The sequence below is a fragment of the Diabrotica virgifera genome, chromosome 2, assembly GCF_917563875.1.
Source record: "Diabrotica virgifera virgifera chromosome 2, PGI_DIABVI_V3a".
Lineage (NCBI taxonomy): Eukaryota > Metazoa > Arthropoda > Insecta > Coleoptera > Chrysomelidae > Diabrotica > Diabrotica virgifera.
The window spans coordinates 273140799-273155656 of NC_065444.1; the positions used below are offsets into that span (position 1 = coordinate 273140799).

At 32.3% G+C, this 14858-nt stretch overlaps 1 protein-coding gene across 2 annotated transcripts; it reads right to left on the reverse strand.

Moving 5' to 3' along the window:
* Positions 1–5125: 5125 nt before the first annotated feature.
* LOC126880634 (uncharacterized) lies at positions 5126–14773 on the reverse strand. Of its 2 annotated transcripts, XM_050644654.1 has the most exons (3): positions 14720–14773; positions 12521–12688; positions 5126–5814 (listed from the first exon to the last, which is right to left on the reverse strand). In XM_050644654.1, exons 2-3 carry the CDS (start codon positions 12656–12658, stop codon positions 5200–5202), a joined length of 753 nt encoding a protein of 250 aa, XP_050500611.1. In that variant the 5' UTR covers positions 12659–12688; positions 14720–14773; the 3' UTR covers positions 5126–5199. The 2 variants fall into 2 exon arrangements, with proteins under 2 accessions (XP_050500611.1, XP_050500610.1); XM_050644653.1 differs by lacking the exon at positions 14720–14773 and having other exon boundaries at positions 12521–12730.
* Positions 14774–14858: the final 85 nt, after the last annotated feature.

The window sequence follows — 14858 nt, forward strand, 5'->3', positions numbered from 1 at the left end:
GGACCAAACTTACTACTGGCATTTGCAGACGATATAGATTTAATAGGAAACACCCGCTTAAGGATGAAGGAACCTTTCGTGAGGTTCGAGAAGAAGGCAGAGAAGATTCAAATCAACGAAAATAAGACGAAATATGTGTGTATGAGCCGCAATAACCAAAGCAAAGACAGAATCGGTCAGAACATCACCATCGATGACTAACTTTGAGCGCGTTAGAGAATTTAAGTATCTTGGAACAACATAATAACTGAAGACAATAACAGATCACAAGAAATAAACAATAGACTACAGGCCGGCAACAGATGTCTTTTTGCCCTCCAAAACCTTATAAAATCGAAACAACTAACAAGATGTACGATTGCCGCCCTTTTGGGCTCTCTGATTCATTTGTTGCGGAGAATCAGTTCGCTGTTGTCTTTTATAATTATAGCAGCGTGTGTGACTTGGCCCTGTCTACAATTTTTCTCCATTCTTTCCGGTCCTTACAGCGCTCCTTCCAATTGTAGATTCTCAGCTTCTTTATGTCTCCTAAGACTTGATCTCTCCGTCTTGTTTTGGGTCTTCCCTCTGGTCTCTTTGTTGTTGGTCTCCAGCCAGTTATTCGCTTTATCGTAGAGTCTGGGTTAGTTCTTTCTGTGTGTCCCAGCCACCTGAGCCTTTGCGCCTTCACGAACTTGATTATGTCTTCACCCTGGATGACTTCTTTAATTTCTTCATTGGTTAATCTTCTAAATTCGCCTACACTTATCCTCACCGGTCCCATTATTCGTCGAATTATCTTTCTCTCTAAGATTTCTAACCTAATTTCATCTTTTTGTGTTAGGCACATCGTCTCTGCACCATAGGTGATCACTGGCCTGATTGTAGTCTTGTAATGTTTGTATTCTCTCTTGAGCACTTGAGGTATTTCGTTTTGTTTTGGTTTATTACTAGCCATCTCTTCTTTGCTTCTTTATCTAGTATTAATATTATGTTCTGCATGGTTTTTAAATCTCTAGTAACCAGTGCAATATCGTCTGCATACGCTATCAGTTGGGCTGAGGATTCGATAATAGTTCCCCTAATTTTGGCTGCTCTTATTGCCCCCTCTATGGCAATGTTAAATAATGTTGTTGACAGGGAGTCTCCCTGTCTGACACCTACCTATATTTGTACTTCATCTGACGGGCCTTCCCTTGTTAAGATTCGTGCCTTGGATTCCTTCATCGTCATTTTCGTGAGACTTACTAGTTTTTCTTGAATGCCTAGTTGATTCATATCATTAATTAGCTCCTCCCTAATTACACTGTCAAAGGCTTGCTTGTAGTCAATAAACAGTATATGTAGATCTATTCCGTGCTCGTAACTTTTTTCGACGATTTGCGTTACAATGTGTATTGCGTCTATTGTTGACTTACCTTCTCTGAATCCATGTTGGTATTCACCTATTTTTGTTCTCGTTTCTTTTTCTATTCTTTGTCTGATCAAATTAGTTAATATTTTGCGTGATTCCCCTGTAGTTAGTGCATTTCGTCTTGTCGCCTTTTTTAGGGATTGGTGTTATCAGACCGCAATTCCAGTCGTTCGGAATGCGTTCTTCTTCCCATATTCGTTCTATCAGCTTGTGGATTCTGTGGGCTAGTTCCTCTCCCCATTTGTTGAAGAACTCATTTATAATGTCGTCTGGTCATGCTGCTTTCCTTGTCTTTAATCTGTTTATGGTCGCCAATACTTCGCTGTATGAGGGAGGCTCTGATTGTTCTTCATTCCTATTTTCACATACGAAGATACAAGTGTATAAAACAATCATACGACCCATTGTGATGTATGGAAGCGAAACGTGTACGATAACAGAGGCAAACGAAGAGAGACTACTTGTTTGGGAAAGAAAACTCCTAAGGAAGATCTTTGAGCCTGTGCTGGATGAAGCATCAGGGCAATATAGGATAAGAACAAAGAGTTCGAAGAACTTTTCCCAGACGCCAACATCATAAAAGAAATAAAGTCCAGAAGACTCCAATGGGCAGGACACCTCAAAAGACATTCTGACCAAAGAAGAGTAAGACTGGTGTGGGAGGAAGTCCCAACTGGAAGGAGACCACGCGGACGCCCTCGACTCCGGTGGCGAGATAATATAGCAGGAGACCTGAACACGTGAACACTTTGGACGTGGAGAAGTGGATGGAGGTTGCTCAAGACAGAAAACAGTGTAGGCATGTTGTCGAGTCGGCTAAAACCCACGAGGGATTGTAACGCCACGGAGTAAGTAAGTAAGTACACTCGAACCCGCTTATTAGAATAGCCTTCGTGCCAAGCAAAAATATTCTTATAAGCGGGATATTCTAATAACCGATCATTGGTGGCTAGATGAAATAAGTGTACCGAATATACGTTATAATAGTACATACTATGTCAATATGTATATGCATATGGTTTTAGGTCTTTTTATGTCAATAAAAATTTATAATCTATTTACAAAAATAATTACGAAACGATTAGACAATAAATTGGAATTGGGTTTTAGAAAAGACTTCCGAACAAACGATCAACTATTGGTAATACATAATCTTATAGAAAAATGCTGTTTCTAAAAACAGCCAAGTGAGTGGCAATGTACCTATAGAAATTTGTAGACAAATGAAATTATTTTATGACCTTGTCGGCATACGATTGAATTTTCTGTGGAAAAGGAGCGTTTACTCATAACACAGTAATAAAGTGTTTATTAGGTATCTGACAAACCGTAATAATATACAAAACAGCAGGCTTTCGAAGCTCTTACTGACAAACCATTATATCAGGCAAATTTAAAATTTTTAGGGAATTGTACATTAAAAATTTATTTGTTGACCTGAAAAAATTATTCTAAAAGCGGTATTAGGTTACTAAACCATATTCCAATAAACGGATAGTCAGTAGTATGGTCAGTTAAGCACTGGTTAGATTCAAACAACTTAATTCTTTCTGAAAAAAAAATCGGAAGTGTGTATTTTTACTAAAAAAAGGGACACAACTCAAGTACAGTTACAACTGGGACCATATCTTCTTCCAATCAAAAATTGTGTTAAATACCTTGGACTCTATTTAGACAGAAAATTACTGTGGAAAGATACCATCCACCATGCAATAAAAAAAAAACGAGAACGCTATGAATATTTTGAGAGCATTCTGCCATACCAAATGGGGAGCAGATCCAAATACCGCTTTACTGTTCTATAAAACAATGGTTAGAAGTATATTAGACTATGGCAGTCACCTATATGGAACAGCAGCACATACTCACCGAAACAAAATAGAAACCCAGAAAAACACAAGTTTGAGAATATGTCTTGGTTATCTTAAATCTACCCCAATAAATATTATAGAAGTCGAATCTGTAGAACCTCCACTATATTTCAGAAGGCAGCTAATTTGTCATAAATGTATGGCTAAAGCCATATCCAAAGAAGCCAGCTATCTTCGTAACATTCACGACCTCACTGTCCTAGTACTCATCCATCCATATTGGCACTCAAAAGCTACTCCACTCCTAGTAAACAGCTATACCACAATGGCACAAATCTCTAACTCCCTGTCAATCAATAAAACTATACCTATCTACACCGAACCTCCCTATGTTTTCTTTTCAAAACATATAAAAACATACTACCTGGACCCAAAAGAAAACTTTCTAGAAACCATTAATGGAAGATGGCCTGAACACCAATACATATATATACTGACGGATCCAAGTTGAATGGAAAAGTAGGCTGTGCTTTTTATGACGCAAACTCTTCCCAATATTACAAGTTCAAGCTACCAGATGAGTGTTCCATATATACCGCTGAAACGATTGCCATAGCAAAAGCATTTAGATACGTCCAGTCCAGAAACACATAGAATTATGTTATATTCACTAACAGTAAAAGTGCAGTTGACCGAATAACAAACCTGAAATCATCGAAAAACCTTACTACATAGAGGCAGAAATGTTAAAACTGCACTTTGAAGCAACAAAACAAAGGAAAACAATAACTGTAGTGTGGATTAAAGGACACTCAGGAATAAAAGGTAATGATGTAGTCGATACACTAGCCAAATCAGCCACTGACACAGGATACGATCTAACCACCAATATTGTTCCATCTGCAGATCTTACCTCCAAGTTTACTTCACATTTAAAACAATTGTGGCAGCAAGAATATAATTCATCAGTCACAGGGCTTAACTATGTCGGCCACCAAAATAACATACCATCGAAAAGCTAGTTTCATGGATTAACAAAACGAAACTTCATTGTTACAATAAACAGAATAAGATCTAATCATGCTATGACTCCTTTGTACAAATATAAAATAGGACTGGATGAAAACCCATATTGTCTATGCGGAGAAGTTGGTGATATGAACCATGTAATCCTAGAATGTTCAAGAAATAAGAAGAGCATTGAATCATTTTTCGAAGATATGGTAAATCTCAAATTCTGTTTGCCAACCAGTCTAAATTGTATAATTTTTAGTAATAATATTAACTTATATCAATGTTTGTATAATCATTTAATTCGTTGCAAAATGAAATTGTAAAAAACTAACACCATTGTAAGCAATTCTGCGATACCAAATATTATTGTGTGTTCACGAAAAAAATTAAAAATAATATAAAAAAAGTAAAATAATGATAAACTAATAAAAAAAAACAAAAAAAATGAAAAAAAGGAATTAAAACTAAACAAAAGACTACATAAATAAAGCATTAAAAAAACAAAAAATATAATTAAAAAAAATAAAAAATATACATATAAAAAAAATGCACTAAACAGAAACACACACATTTTACTAACATAATAACATTTGTCCTAGGGCGTGAGAATTTGAACAATCGATTTATTTATATTGGATAAAAAAAATTGCTCCTTTTATATTTCATAAATAAAAAATAAGTCTGGCTAATTGGTTTATGCCAAAGCCAATTATAAATTAAAAAAAAATAAACGGATAGATTTATTAAAGGGTAAATGGAAACGTTTCGGGACCTCGAATCCATAAACCGGGATATTCCTATAACCGCTACTCTAATAAGCGGGTTCGACTGTACTTATCTTATTCTTCCAAAATCGATTACCATTCCAGAGGTTGTCTACACTTAGGTTATAAAATTCTAAACCATATAGTAATAATATATGTATATTTTATATAAAAGTACAAAAAAAGGTAAATAGAAAACATGTTTATAAATAATTGTTTAAATTTTTTGTTCCACATTATCATACTGTGTAGCAAATATATCTGATAATTGTTGAAACAAACTAGTGATAACATGAACTTGTAATGTAGAAAACATATCTTGCAATTCTTTTATTTTGTTCCCATTTTGGCTTAAATTTTTACATTGTTGGGCTAAATTATTGATCCCATCAAAATCTCTTCCAGAATTAACAATTTTTTCACATGCAGACGTAAGTTTTGTTAACGAGTCTATAAAACTATTATACTGCAACTCTGTTTCAATGGGATGTATATTTTTTAAAACTAAGGTACTAGACTTTTTTTGTAAATTGGCGTGAATTATTTCTATATTGTTCTGTATTTGGTAATTTTCGTAAATTTGTCCTAACTTTATTATATTTTCTTCTAACTGTTTTATCATTTTGACTATTTCTTCTTTCAATAATAAATGTTCTGTATCATCTTGTATCTTCATTAATTGTTCTTTTCTTTTACTAACATTATCCTCCTGAAATAATATTTGGCCATTCAAAACATTTTTCTGTTCTTTAATTTGTTTTGTAATAATTTCGTACTTAAGTAAGGATTGCAAATAATCATTGTACAGCAGATCACATTCTGCTTCTACCACCTAAAATAAATCATTGTTTGAGTATACATGATTTGACAAAGGTAGGACAATAGGGAACTTGCATAAAATTTTACATTCGAAAAAAATACTATAAATTGAATTCCAAAACATATATCAAAGAAAAAAAGTTTTTTGTCTTTAGTTTGGCCCCTAAAGACGATTAAAATCGAGATAAAATTCAAATTATAGCAGTCAGCCCAAAACGTGCCATCATTGGTCGTGACGTCATATCATTATAGTATTTGATGTCCTCGACATTAATTCATTAGGTTTGGCATTTTGTTATGACACTCAGTTTTGTAAATATTTTGCTATTTCTGACTAATTTGAGTGTTTTTGTTAAAACATATACGCCAGTCAATGGGAGCAAGAATAGGATATTACCTCCGAATTCTATCCTACTGCATTGATTTTAATGAAATTTTGGGCCTAGCCTCTACTTATCTCCTAATTCAAAGTCTACCCTATGCCGATGTGTGCTTTTATCTTGGGGGTGGTTCGCACCCGTTCTTAGGGATGGAAAATTTTTGAAGTTATACTTCTTTACGCGCGATATGAGGGTGAATTTTTATATGTTAAAACCTACGATCCGGGCGCATGCGCATTATAACTTTGTTCCGATTGGATGTTCAAATGACATGTCAAAAATTATCCAATATGGCAGCTGTAGCCCAGCTGTGGTTTGAACGGTTGACGGTTTGGTTATGTATGGTTGTTGCGTTTTAAAATTTGTGGGAAGAGAAACAACAAAAGTTAGTTAATAGTTATACTGCCTTTTTAAATAGTTTTCATATTATATTTTTGAAGTTATACTTCAAAATGTTTTAATTTATGTATGTATCAGTCCAGAAAAGGTGTGGAAAAAATATATTAGTGTTTTTAAATATATTTTTCTACAAACGTGTTAAAAATGCAATTTTTAGGACTCTATAGGAGCGTTAAAAATGCTACTTTAAGGCACTAGTGCTTTAAAATTTTTAAGGCACTGCAGTTAAAAGTGAATTGTCAAATTGTGAAACGTCAAAATATTTATATTTCATTTATTTACATTAATATTAATAATACAACTTGCGCAATCTGAAAAAGGTGGTTTAAAAGGTTTTTATTATAATTTTGTGTCTTTGGATTTGTCTTCCTTGGGCGTAAAATAATAAAACATCTATTTTTATATTTCACTTGTCACCGTGATGTATAATTATGTATATCTGAAAGGTAACTAGCATGCGGCTTGATGGCCTTGTTGGTAGAGCATTGGACCAGAGATCAAAAAATGGCGAGATTGCGGGTTCAAATCCCGGACGATTCATACTTTTTTCTTTTTTTTTTTAATATTTGGCATTGTTAAGTTTTGGTTCATTTTTGGTAATTATTGTTAATTTTTTGTATTGTAACTGTTAAGTAGGTATATTTATTTCGTTGAAATTATATTATAATAGAAGTATAACTTCTTACGTGCGTACAAAGTACACACACATTCTTTTTTTTTTTTTTATTAAAATTACCACGGAATTCGAAAGAGAACCTAATTCTAAGCAAAAACTGTTCTATAATTTTTTTTGAAAACAATACTTTTTGAGATATTCGTGGTTGAAAATTTACCATTTTCATTGAAACATAATACCTTTTCAAACGGTTTTTTGCGAATATGTACCTTAAAAACTATGCATCTAACTAAAAAAACTATATTAATCATTTTTGTAAGTTATAAAAAAAACAAAGAGACACTTGCCTCCATAACTCTTCTAGTTATACCACAAAAAGAGACATGGTAGATGAAAATAGTTCTTTTTGGTACATTCTTAAATTGGTGTATTCAACTTGAAATAACAGAGAAACGGTCGATTTTAGGTATATAATGCTATTAATACCTTTTGTAGTGCTTGAAAAGGCCTTTAAAATGAGCTATATTAAAGGTCCATTACATTAAAACTAAGCGAGATATGCTGCAAACAAAATTTATAACTAATGTATGTTAAGAAAAAATAAGAAGTAATTTTAACCCCCATCCACCAAAATGTAAATTGCATCGTTTTCCTTCCACAATACCTTTTATTATAGTTTTATTTCTATGTTCAAAAAGTTGGACGGGTTTAAAATGAATGGTTTTTGAAAAAAAAAAAAGATCAAATTTTAGAGAGCATTTTTAAATTTTCTTAAAAATCTTCCTTTTTCTCCATGTAACTTGAAAATGATAAGAGATACAGTAATGAAAAATAAAAATGAAATTTTTATCCGAAAGAGCTCTACATTTTTGTTTGGTATCGTTTTTTCGTATCTCTTATCGTTTTCGAGTTACATGGAGGAAAAGGAAGATTTTTAAGAAAATTTAAAAATGCGCTCTGTAATTTGATCTTATTTTTTTCAAAAACCATTCATTTTAATCCAGTCCAACTTTTTGAACATAGAAATAACACTATAATAAAAAGTATTGCAAAAGAAAAACGATGTATTTAAATTCTGATGGACGAGGGGTTAAATTAATATACTTCTCATTTCTTCTTAAAATACATTAGTCATCAACTTTTTTGCAGAATATCTCGCTTAGTTTGAATGTAATCGACATTTAGTATTCCTCGTTTTAAAGGTCTTTTCAAGCACTACAAAACTTATTAGTATCATTATACACCTAAAATCGACAGTTTCTCTGTTATTTCAAGTTAAATACACCGATTTGAGCATGCAGCAAACAAATAAACTCTTCTTACCTACCATATCCCTCTTTGTATTTTAACTAGAAGATTTATGAAGGAACGAATCACTTTGTTTTTTTATAACCTACAGGAATATTTTATATAGTTTTTTTGTTAGATGCATAGTTTTTAAGGTATTCGCAAAAATCTGTCAGAAAAGGTGTCATTTTTCAATGAAAATGGCCAATTTTCAATCACGAATAACTCAAAAAGTATTGAGTTTTCAAAAAATAATTATAGAACAGTTTTTGCTTAAAATTAGGTTCTCTAGCCTCTTACGTAGCTTTTTTAACCAAAACATTTTTCACCCCCGAGAAGGGGTGGGAACCACCCCCAAAATAAAAGCGCACATCGGCATAGGGTAGACTTTGTTTCTTGAGCTATTCCGCACTTACTGTGAAAATATCAAGTAAATCGATGTAGTAGGATGGAATTCGGAGCCAAATACCCTCATTGACTGCCCTAATATATTATTACAATGACATACGTTATAAAATATAATGATATGACGTCACAAGTGTTCGCGCGCTTTTTGGGTCATTTGAAATGGTTTAAATACACAGAAGTTTTTAAATTTGTACTTCTAAGTTATTTTGAGTTTTTGTGGAGTGAAATTTATAAATGTCATCTTTAAACAAAACTGAACATTATGTAATAAAAATAATGTGCAAGTTCCCTATTATTATCAAGATACACTATTCCAATAATTGAAATCAATATTAAGAAAAATATTGTAACGAAATGCATGCCAATGAACCCTAAGTTGGACCCTTCGTAAACAACAACAAGTTACTTAGGGAAAGAACATTCGATATGGCTCGCCTACCTGAAACCCGTCCTTAATATAACTGGCAGAATAAATATAAGAGAAGGTTCTTCTAACCTCTCGTAAACAATTGTTATAACCAATCGTAAATAATAAATACAAGTAACTTTGTAAAGTCGCTAGATAAATATCGTCAGATAAATTCGAGTTACATGCGTGGTATTTGAAATGCAAAATAACTTTTAATTGGCTGAATAAATTATATCTTTTTAGTATAAGTTTAGTGTGACTCGGTAGAAGCTTTTTTTAATATCAATGAAAACCTTTTTTATAAACTAGATATGTCTCTATATGTGTATATGTGTATATCTCTCTATGTGGTATCTTTACTATTATAAATGTATAAAATTTGGCAAATTTTTACCCCCAAACATGACTGTGTAGTTCAGCCTATGGAGAGAGAGACTATAAAAGAGAATGTATAGAACAAAGTTACTTCGCTTAAAAATTGAAGAAGGATATGACTTAAAAGAGTTTTGGAAGTCATTCACTACTCTCGACTTTATTTACGAAATTCCATATGTGTGGGAGTCTGTAAAGTCTTCAACAATTGTGAAGTCGTGGAGAAAACTTTACCAAACACCTAAACCTGTATCGAGCTAGCAGTTGGAGAAACTGAAAAGATATCCTAAGAAAATGCTGAGGAGAAAATGAGGAAGGTGATGAATAGAGGAGCTTGTACCTGGTGTACTTGTGGTGGAGGAGCTTGTACCTTGTAACCTAAGTTCTAGAATACCTAGAGGACCAGGATGATGCGCTACTCACTGAAAAACTGATGCTACATAAAATGCAATGTAGAATAAAGAAACACTTTTCCACTTCAAAGAAGCAGAAACAAGTGACAGAATGCTTCCAAAAAGTGTAAAAATTTAAGTACTTACACTCATTGAAAATTATTATAAATTAAAGCTGTAGATTAGATGAAACTACATTTTTATCTATTGCGTTTATGTATTTGACTTCCAGTCATAGGTCTGGATCCCGCATATGAAAAAAAAGTTGATTAATAGCAAGCTGAAAATTTGTTAATAGCTTAAGGGTATCTAGTCGGACAAACTTTGATATATGGGAACACTGGAACAGGGGAATTTTTAATTGTGGAACAGGTTAAAAATTTGGAATGGTCAGACCACGAAAACGGCACATGTATTTTTTCTTTTTTAACGACAGAACAGACTTAAACTCTCCGAACAGAGATTAAACTCTCATGCAAAAATGAGACTGCTATTTATCACCAAATGGGCGTTTTAATGAGTGGAACATGTAGAATATATCAAATGACACGAATTATGACAGGTGATAAATACCAGTCTGATTTTTGCATGAGAGTTTAATCTCTGTTCGGAGAGTTTAAGTCTGTTCTGTCAGACAAAATAAATGTGCCGTTTTCGTGGTCTGACCGTTCCAAATTTTTAACCTGTTCCACAATTAAAACTGCCCCTGTTCCAGTGTTCCCATATATCAAAGTTTATCTGACTAGACACCCTTAAGCTATTAACAAAGTTTCAGCCTGTATTAATCAACTTTTTTTTAATACGCGGGATCTAGACCTATCATGGCTTATTCGTGACAACTGTGCCACTCAACCCCACGAATAAACGGTACGTAATTGACTGGTATTTTTAAAACAAATTTATGATGATTAAAATATCCACTTCAATCGTTGGGCAGTGTACATCAAAATGTTTTCATATTTCTGATTTATTAGAGACAGCTACAAAATAATATGCCAAAAAATAGACCAGTACACATGGCATTCGTCAATTTAAAAAAGGCATATGACACGGTTCCCAGAAAACAACTATGGCACATGCATGATGAAGGAAATCGGAATAACTAGGCTAATAGAAGCCATAAAAAACCATTACAACAACAACAGGGTAAGAGTTAAAACCGGCAATAAATACTCCAACGAATTTAAGACTACAAAAGGCTTATTGCAGGGATGCTCTACATCTCCGACACTATTAAGATATTCCTGGAACAAATATTAAAACCATGGAAAATTAAATGTGAAGGGGTGGGAATACCAATCCGGGACAACTTCTTGAATATACAAAAACCTAGAAAAGACTGAATACTTTCACAATAGAACAACAACCAGTTAGAAACTTTTAAATGGAACAGGGAAATTATCAGCACTGAAAAATTCAAATACTTTGGATTCATACTCTCAAAGAATGGAACCACTGAGCAAGAGATAACTAGCAGATTAGCACAGACAATAACATGTATTAAACAAATAAACAGGGTACTGTGGGATAGAAAGATTACCAGAAATACAAAGAAGAGAATATATAACACCTTGGTACGTAGTGTAATGTCCTATGGAGCAGAGAATTGGGTAATAAACAAACGAAACAGGTCCAAAATTACAGCAACTGAAATGGAGTTCATGAGAAGAAGCTGCAGAATGACAAGTATATATCGCATTAGAAACGAGGAGATAAAATGAAGAATGGCAGTAGAACAAGAAATACTCAGCCACATTGAAGAAAAATGTTTAATTTGGTAGGGACATGTGAAAAGAGCAGATCATACAAGGTGAATATCAAAGATTTTGGATTGGAGCCCAATAGGAAAGAAAAGAAGGGGTAGACCCTGAAGATCATCGAGGGATGAATTGGACGAAGCCATGGAAAGAAGAGCCCTTAGAGATGGAGAATGGCAGAACAGAAAGGACTGGAGACGTTGACTGGAAGGAGGAAGGCAGTATATTAGGTTATTTGTTAAGATATTCAGAGGAAAAATAAAAATCAGGTTACAGATCAAAACAAAGTCATGTTTTAAAAGTATTTTTTAAAATTGTTACTCTATTCAATACAGAATAATTAGTTCTTAAGAGGTTTTTTTTCTTTTCTTTTGACTCTAATGACCTGTTTGCAATAGCAATTAATAGTAGGTATAGATAGACACTTTTTAATTAGTATTAAGTAAATTAGAATAATATGTATTTTAATAATTTGTATTAGCTTTAATAGTTTTTTTTATTAGTATTAATTATTATTATCAACATGTATCCGGCTAAATAGTAAATGCTAAGCCACAAATAAAAAAAATACAGGATAATTATTATTATTCCTTCAATTTGGAAGGCATTCCAGAATTAATGCTTTGCTAATAAACTCTGATAGTTCAGAATACGAAAACTTTGGATAAATTAAATACAAAAACAACTTATTTTTTTTACCTGAGATTTTACTCCACTAGTAGAGGCAGGATAAGAAGGTCCTTCAGGACACATTGTGGTAGACAATACAGTTTCATTATTTTTATGAGCACTGATTTTTCTAATGGGAGGCGTAAGAAACCGTTTCCTTTCGCTCATTTTAAATATTTTTTTAGTTTAGAACTGCAACTGAAAAAACTGACAATTCAAATTCAACGGCCATAACCTTAAATTTTGACGTTTACAAACAGAATATTTTGTGTTGCCTATCGTGAAGTATTATTCCCGAATATTTCCGATGACGCATATACGTACAAGCTTTTAAATTAAAAGGACTCATACATTCGCGCTTAATTCCAATTCCATAAAATGTAATCTTTGTAAAAATTCCAATGGTTAAACATGATAAAAATAAGAAAACATGAAAATATTTAAACCAAAGATTTATTTATTTATTTTACGGGCAAGCCCACAATGCCCAATTCTGTAAGAATAAAGAAATTACATTTTTCGATAGAATAGAAAAAATATTGCATAAATTTCCCCACCCATGACACGTTTATAAGATTTCGATGATCTCGGAAACTAATGTTTTGTGATCGTTTAATTCTTCTTTTCGGAAGTATGGCCTTTTTTAGTTCGTAATAATTTAACAGTAAGTTGAGTAACTGAGTAACAGAGTAACCTGTCCCATAGCCACCTTTACTTAACAAGCCATGAAGAGAAAAAGGCAACATCGCAATTGATGACGTGCGTAGTCCGACTTTCGGACTACCGCTTTTGAAAACACAATTTTAAAGTAGAAATTCTGGTAAAATTTATAGTATTTTTTGAGTCGAACAAGAAAATATTATTAATTAGAAGTTTGTACAAAATAAAATTAAAAGTACTTCCTTGTAAGTAACGTTTATTATACAAAAAAAAAACCAATAACAAGAATATACATGGGATTAATTTTTTTCGAATCCTAAGAAAACTAATGAGTATTTTTCAAAAATTTAAACGCAGAATGAAAGATTATGTTAGGACCGAGGGCCTAAAGTCCCTGAAAACTTCTATGTTTATTTTAATAATTTACAGGGGCGAAAAATTAAGAAAATTTAGTGTCATTTTTAGTTTCAAATATGTCATTCAAAAACAACTTTTCATTCATTCTAAGGGACCTTCGGCCCTCGGTAATAAAGTAATCTTTCATTCAGCGTTTAAATTTTTCAAAAATACTTATTAGTTTTCTCAGAATTCGAAAAAAAATGATTGCATTTAAAATACACTGAAAATTTTGACAGGCGTCAAAATTTTGCATTTTGTTCCTTTCCCTTTAAAGTTTTTCGCACTTATTTAGAAACACCCTGAATTGATAAAGAACAAAAATCTAGTTGTTAAAGTAGCTAACTTTTTTTATTATCCAACATAAACGAAATAATAAAAAAAAACAGAATGTTATTAAGAAAACCAGAGTCTATAGTTGGGTTTTAATATATTATTATTATTATACAAAAAAAAACAATAACAAGAATATGTGTAAAATACTTTACTTTAAGTAAATAATATCTTATTTTAAATTATATACAAATATCGCTAGAAATAACTATAACAACAATTTCTCACATGGTTTGATGTGAAGTGTTGGGGTTTAGAATTAACTGCTTAGCAACAATATTATTACAGCGTATTGTTAAAGAATCAGGCATATTAAAAAAATCACTTGAATCGGCCAACAGGTTTAGTAAGTATAAGACATCAAAAATGACAAAAATTTTAAGTGGACGCATTTCTATATGCACGTAAGTTTATATAAAAATATATTATACTATAAAATATAGTATATAAAAATATATTATATTGAACTAAAATCATCTTAATACATACCTTTTAATAGTCTTTATAATTTGGAGCACGAAATATTGTAAAATGTTTGAGTTTTTCTGTAAATACAGTGAATATTATTTAAAAACATTTAAAAATAAATGAGAACTGTCAGAATTAACCGGTCTACGCTTAGATGTTGCCAAGTTTCAACTTCATGGCTTGTAAAGTAAAGGTGGCTATGCCTGTCCACAAAGTCGGTTAGATAGAGAAGATGGAGTTATAAATTTTATATCATTTTTATATTTTTAAATTAAATAAAAAGTAATCAATATTTTTAAAGGCGATTTTAAGGTAATATTTTAAATTTAATTAGTACAGATCTTGTATTTAGTTGTGTTTTTAGGTACCTACCTACATTCCTACATGGAAAGATGAGCGAATCTCTATCAAAACAGTATTTTTTAGCCGCGCTTAATTTGGGATACAACTGGGATACAAAAACGAATACGAATTTGAAAATGGAACCGATTGTTTTAATTTTATAGAAAGA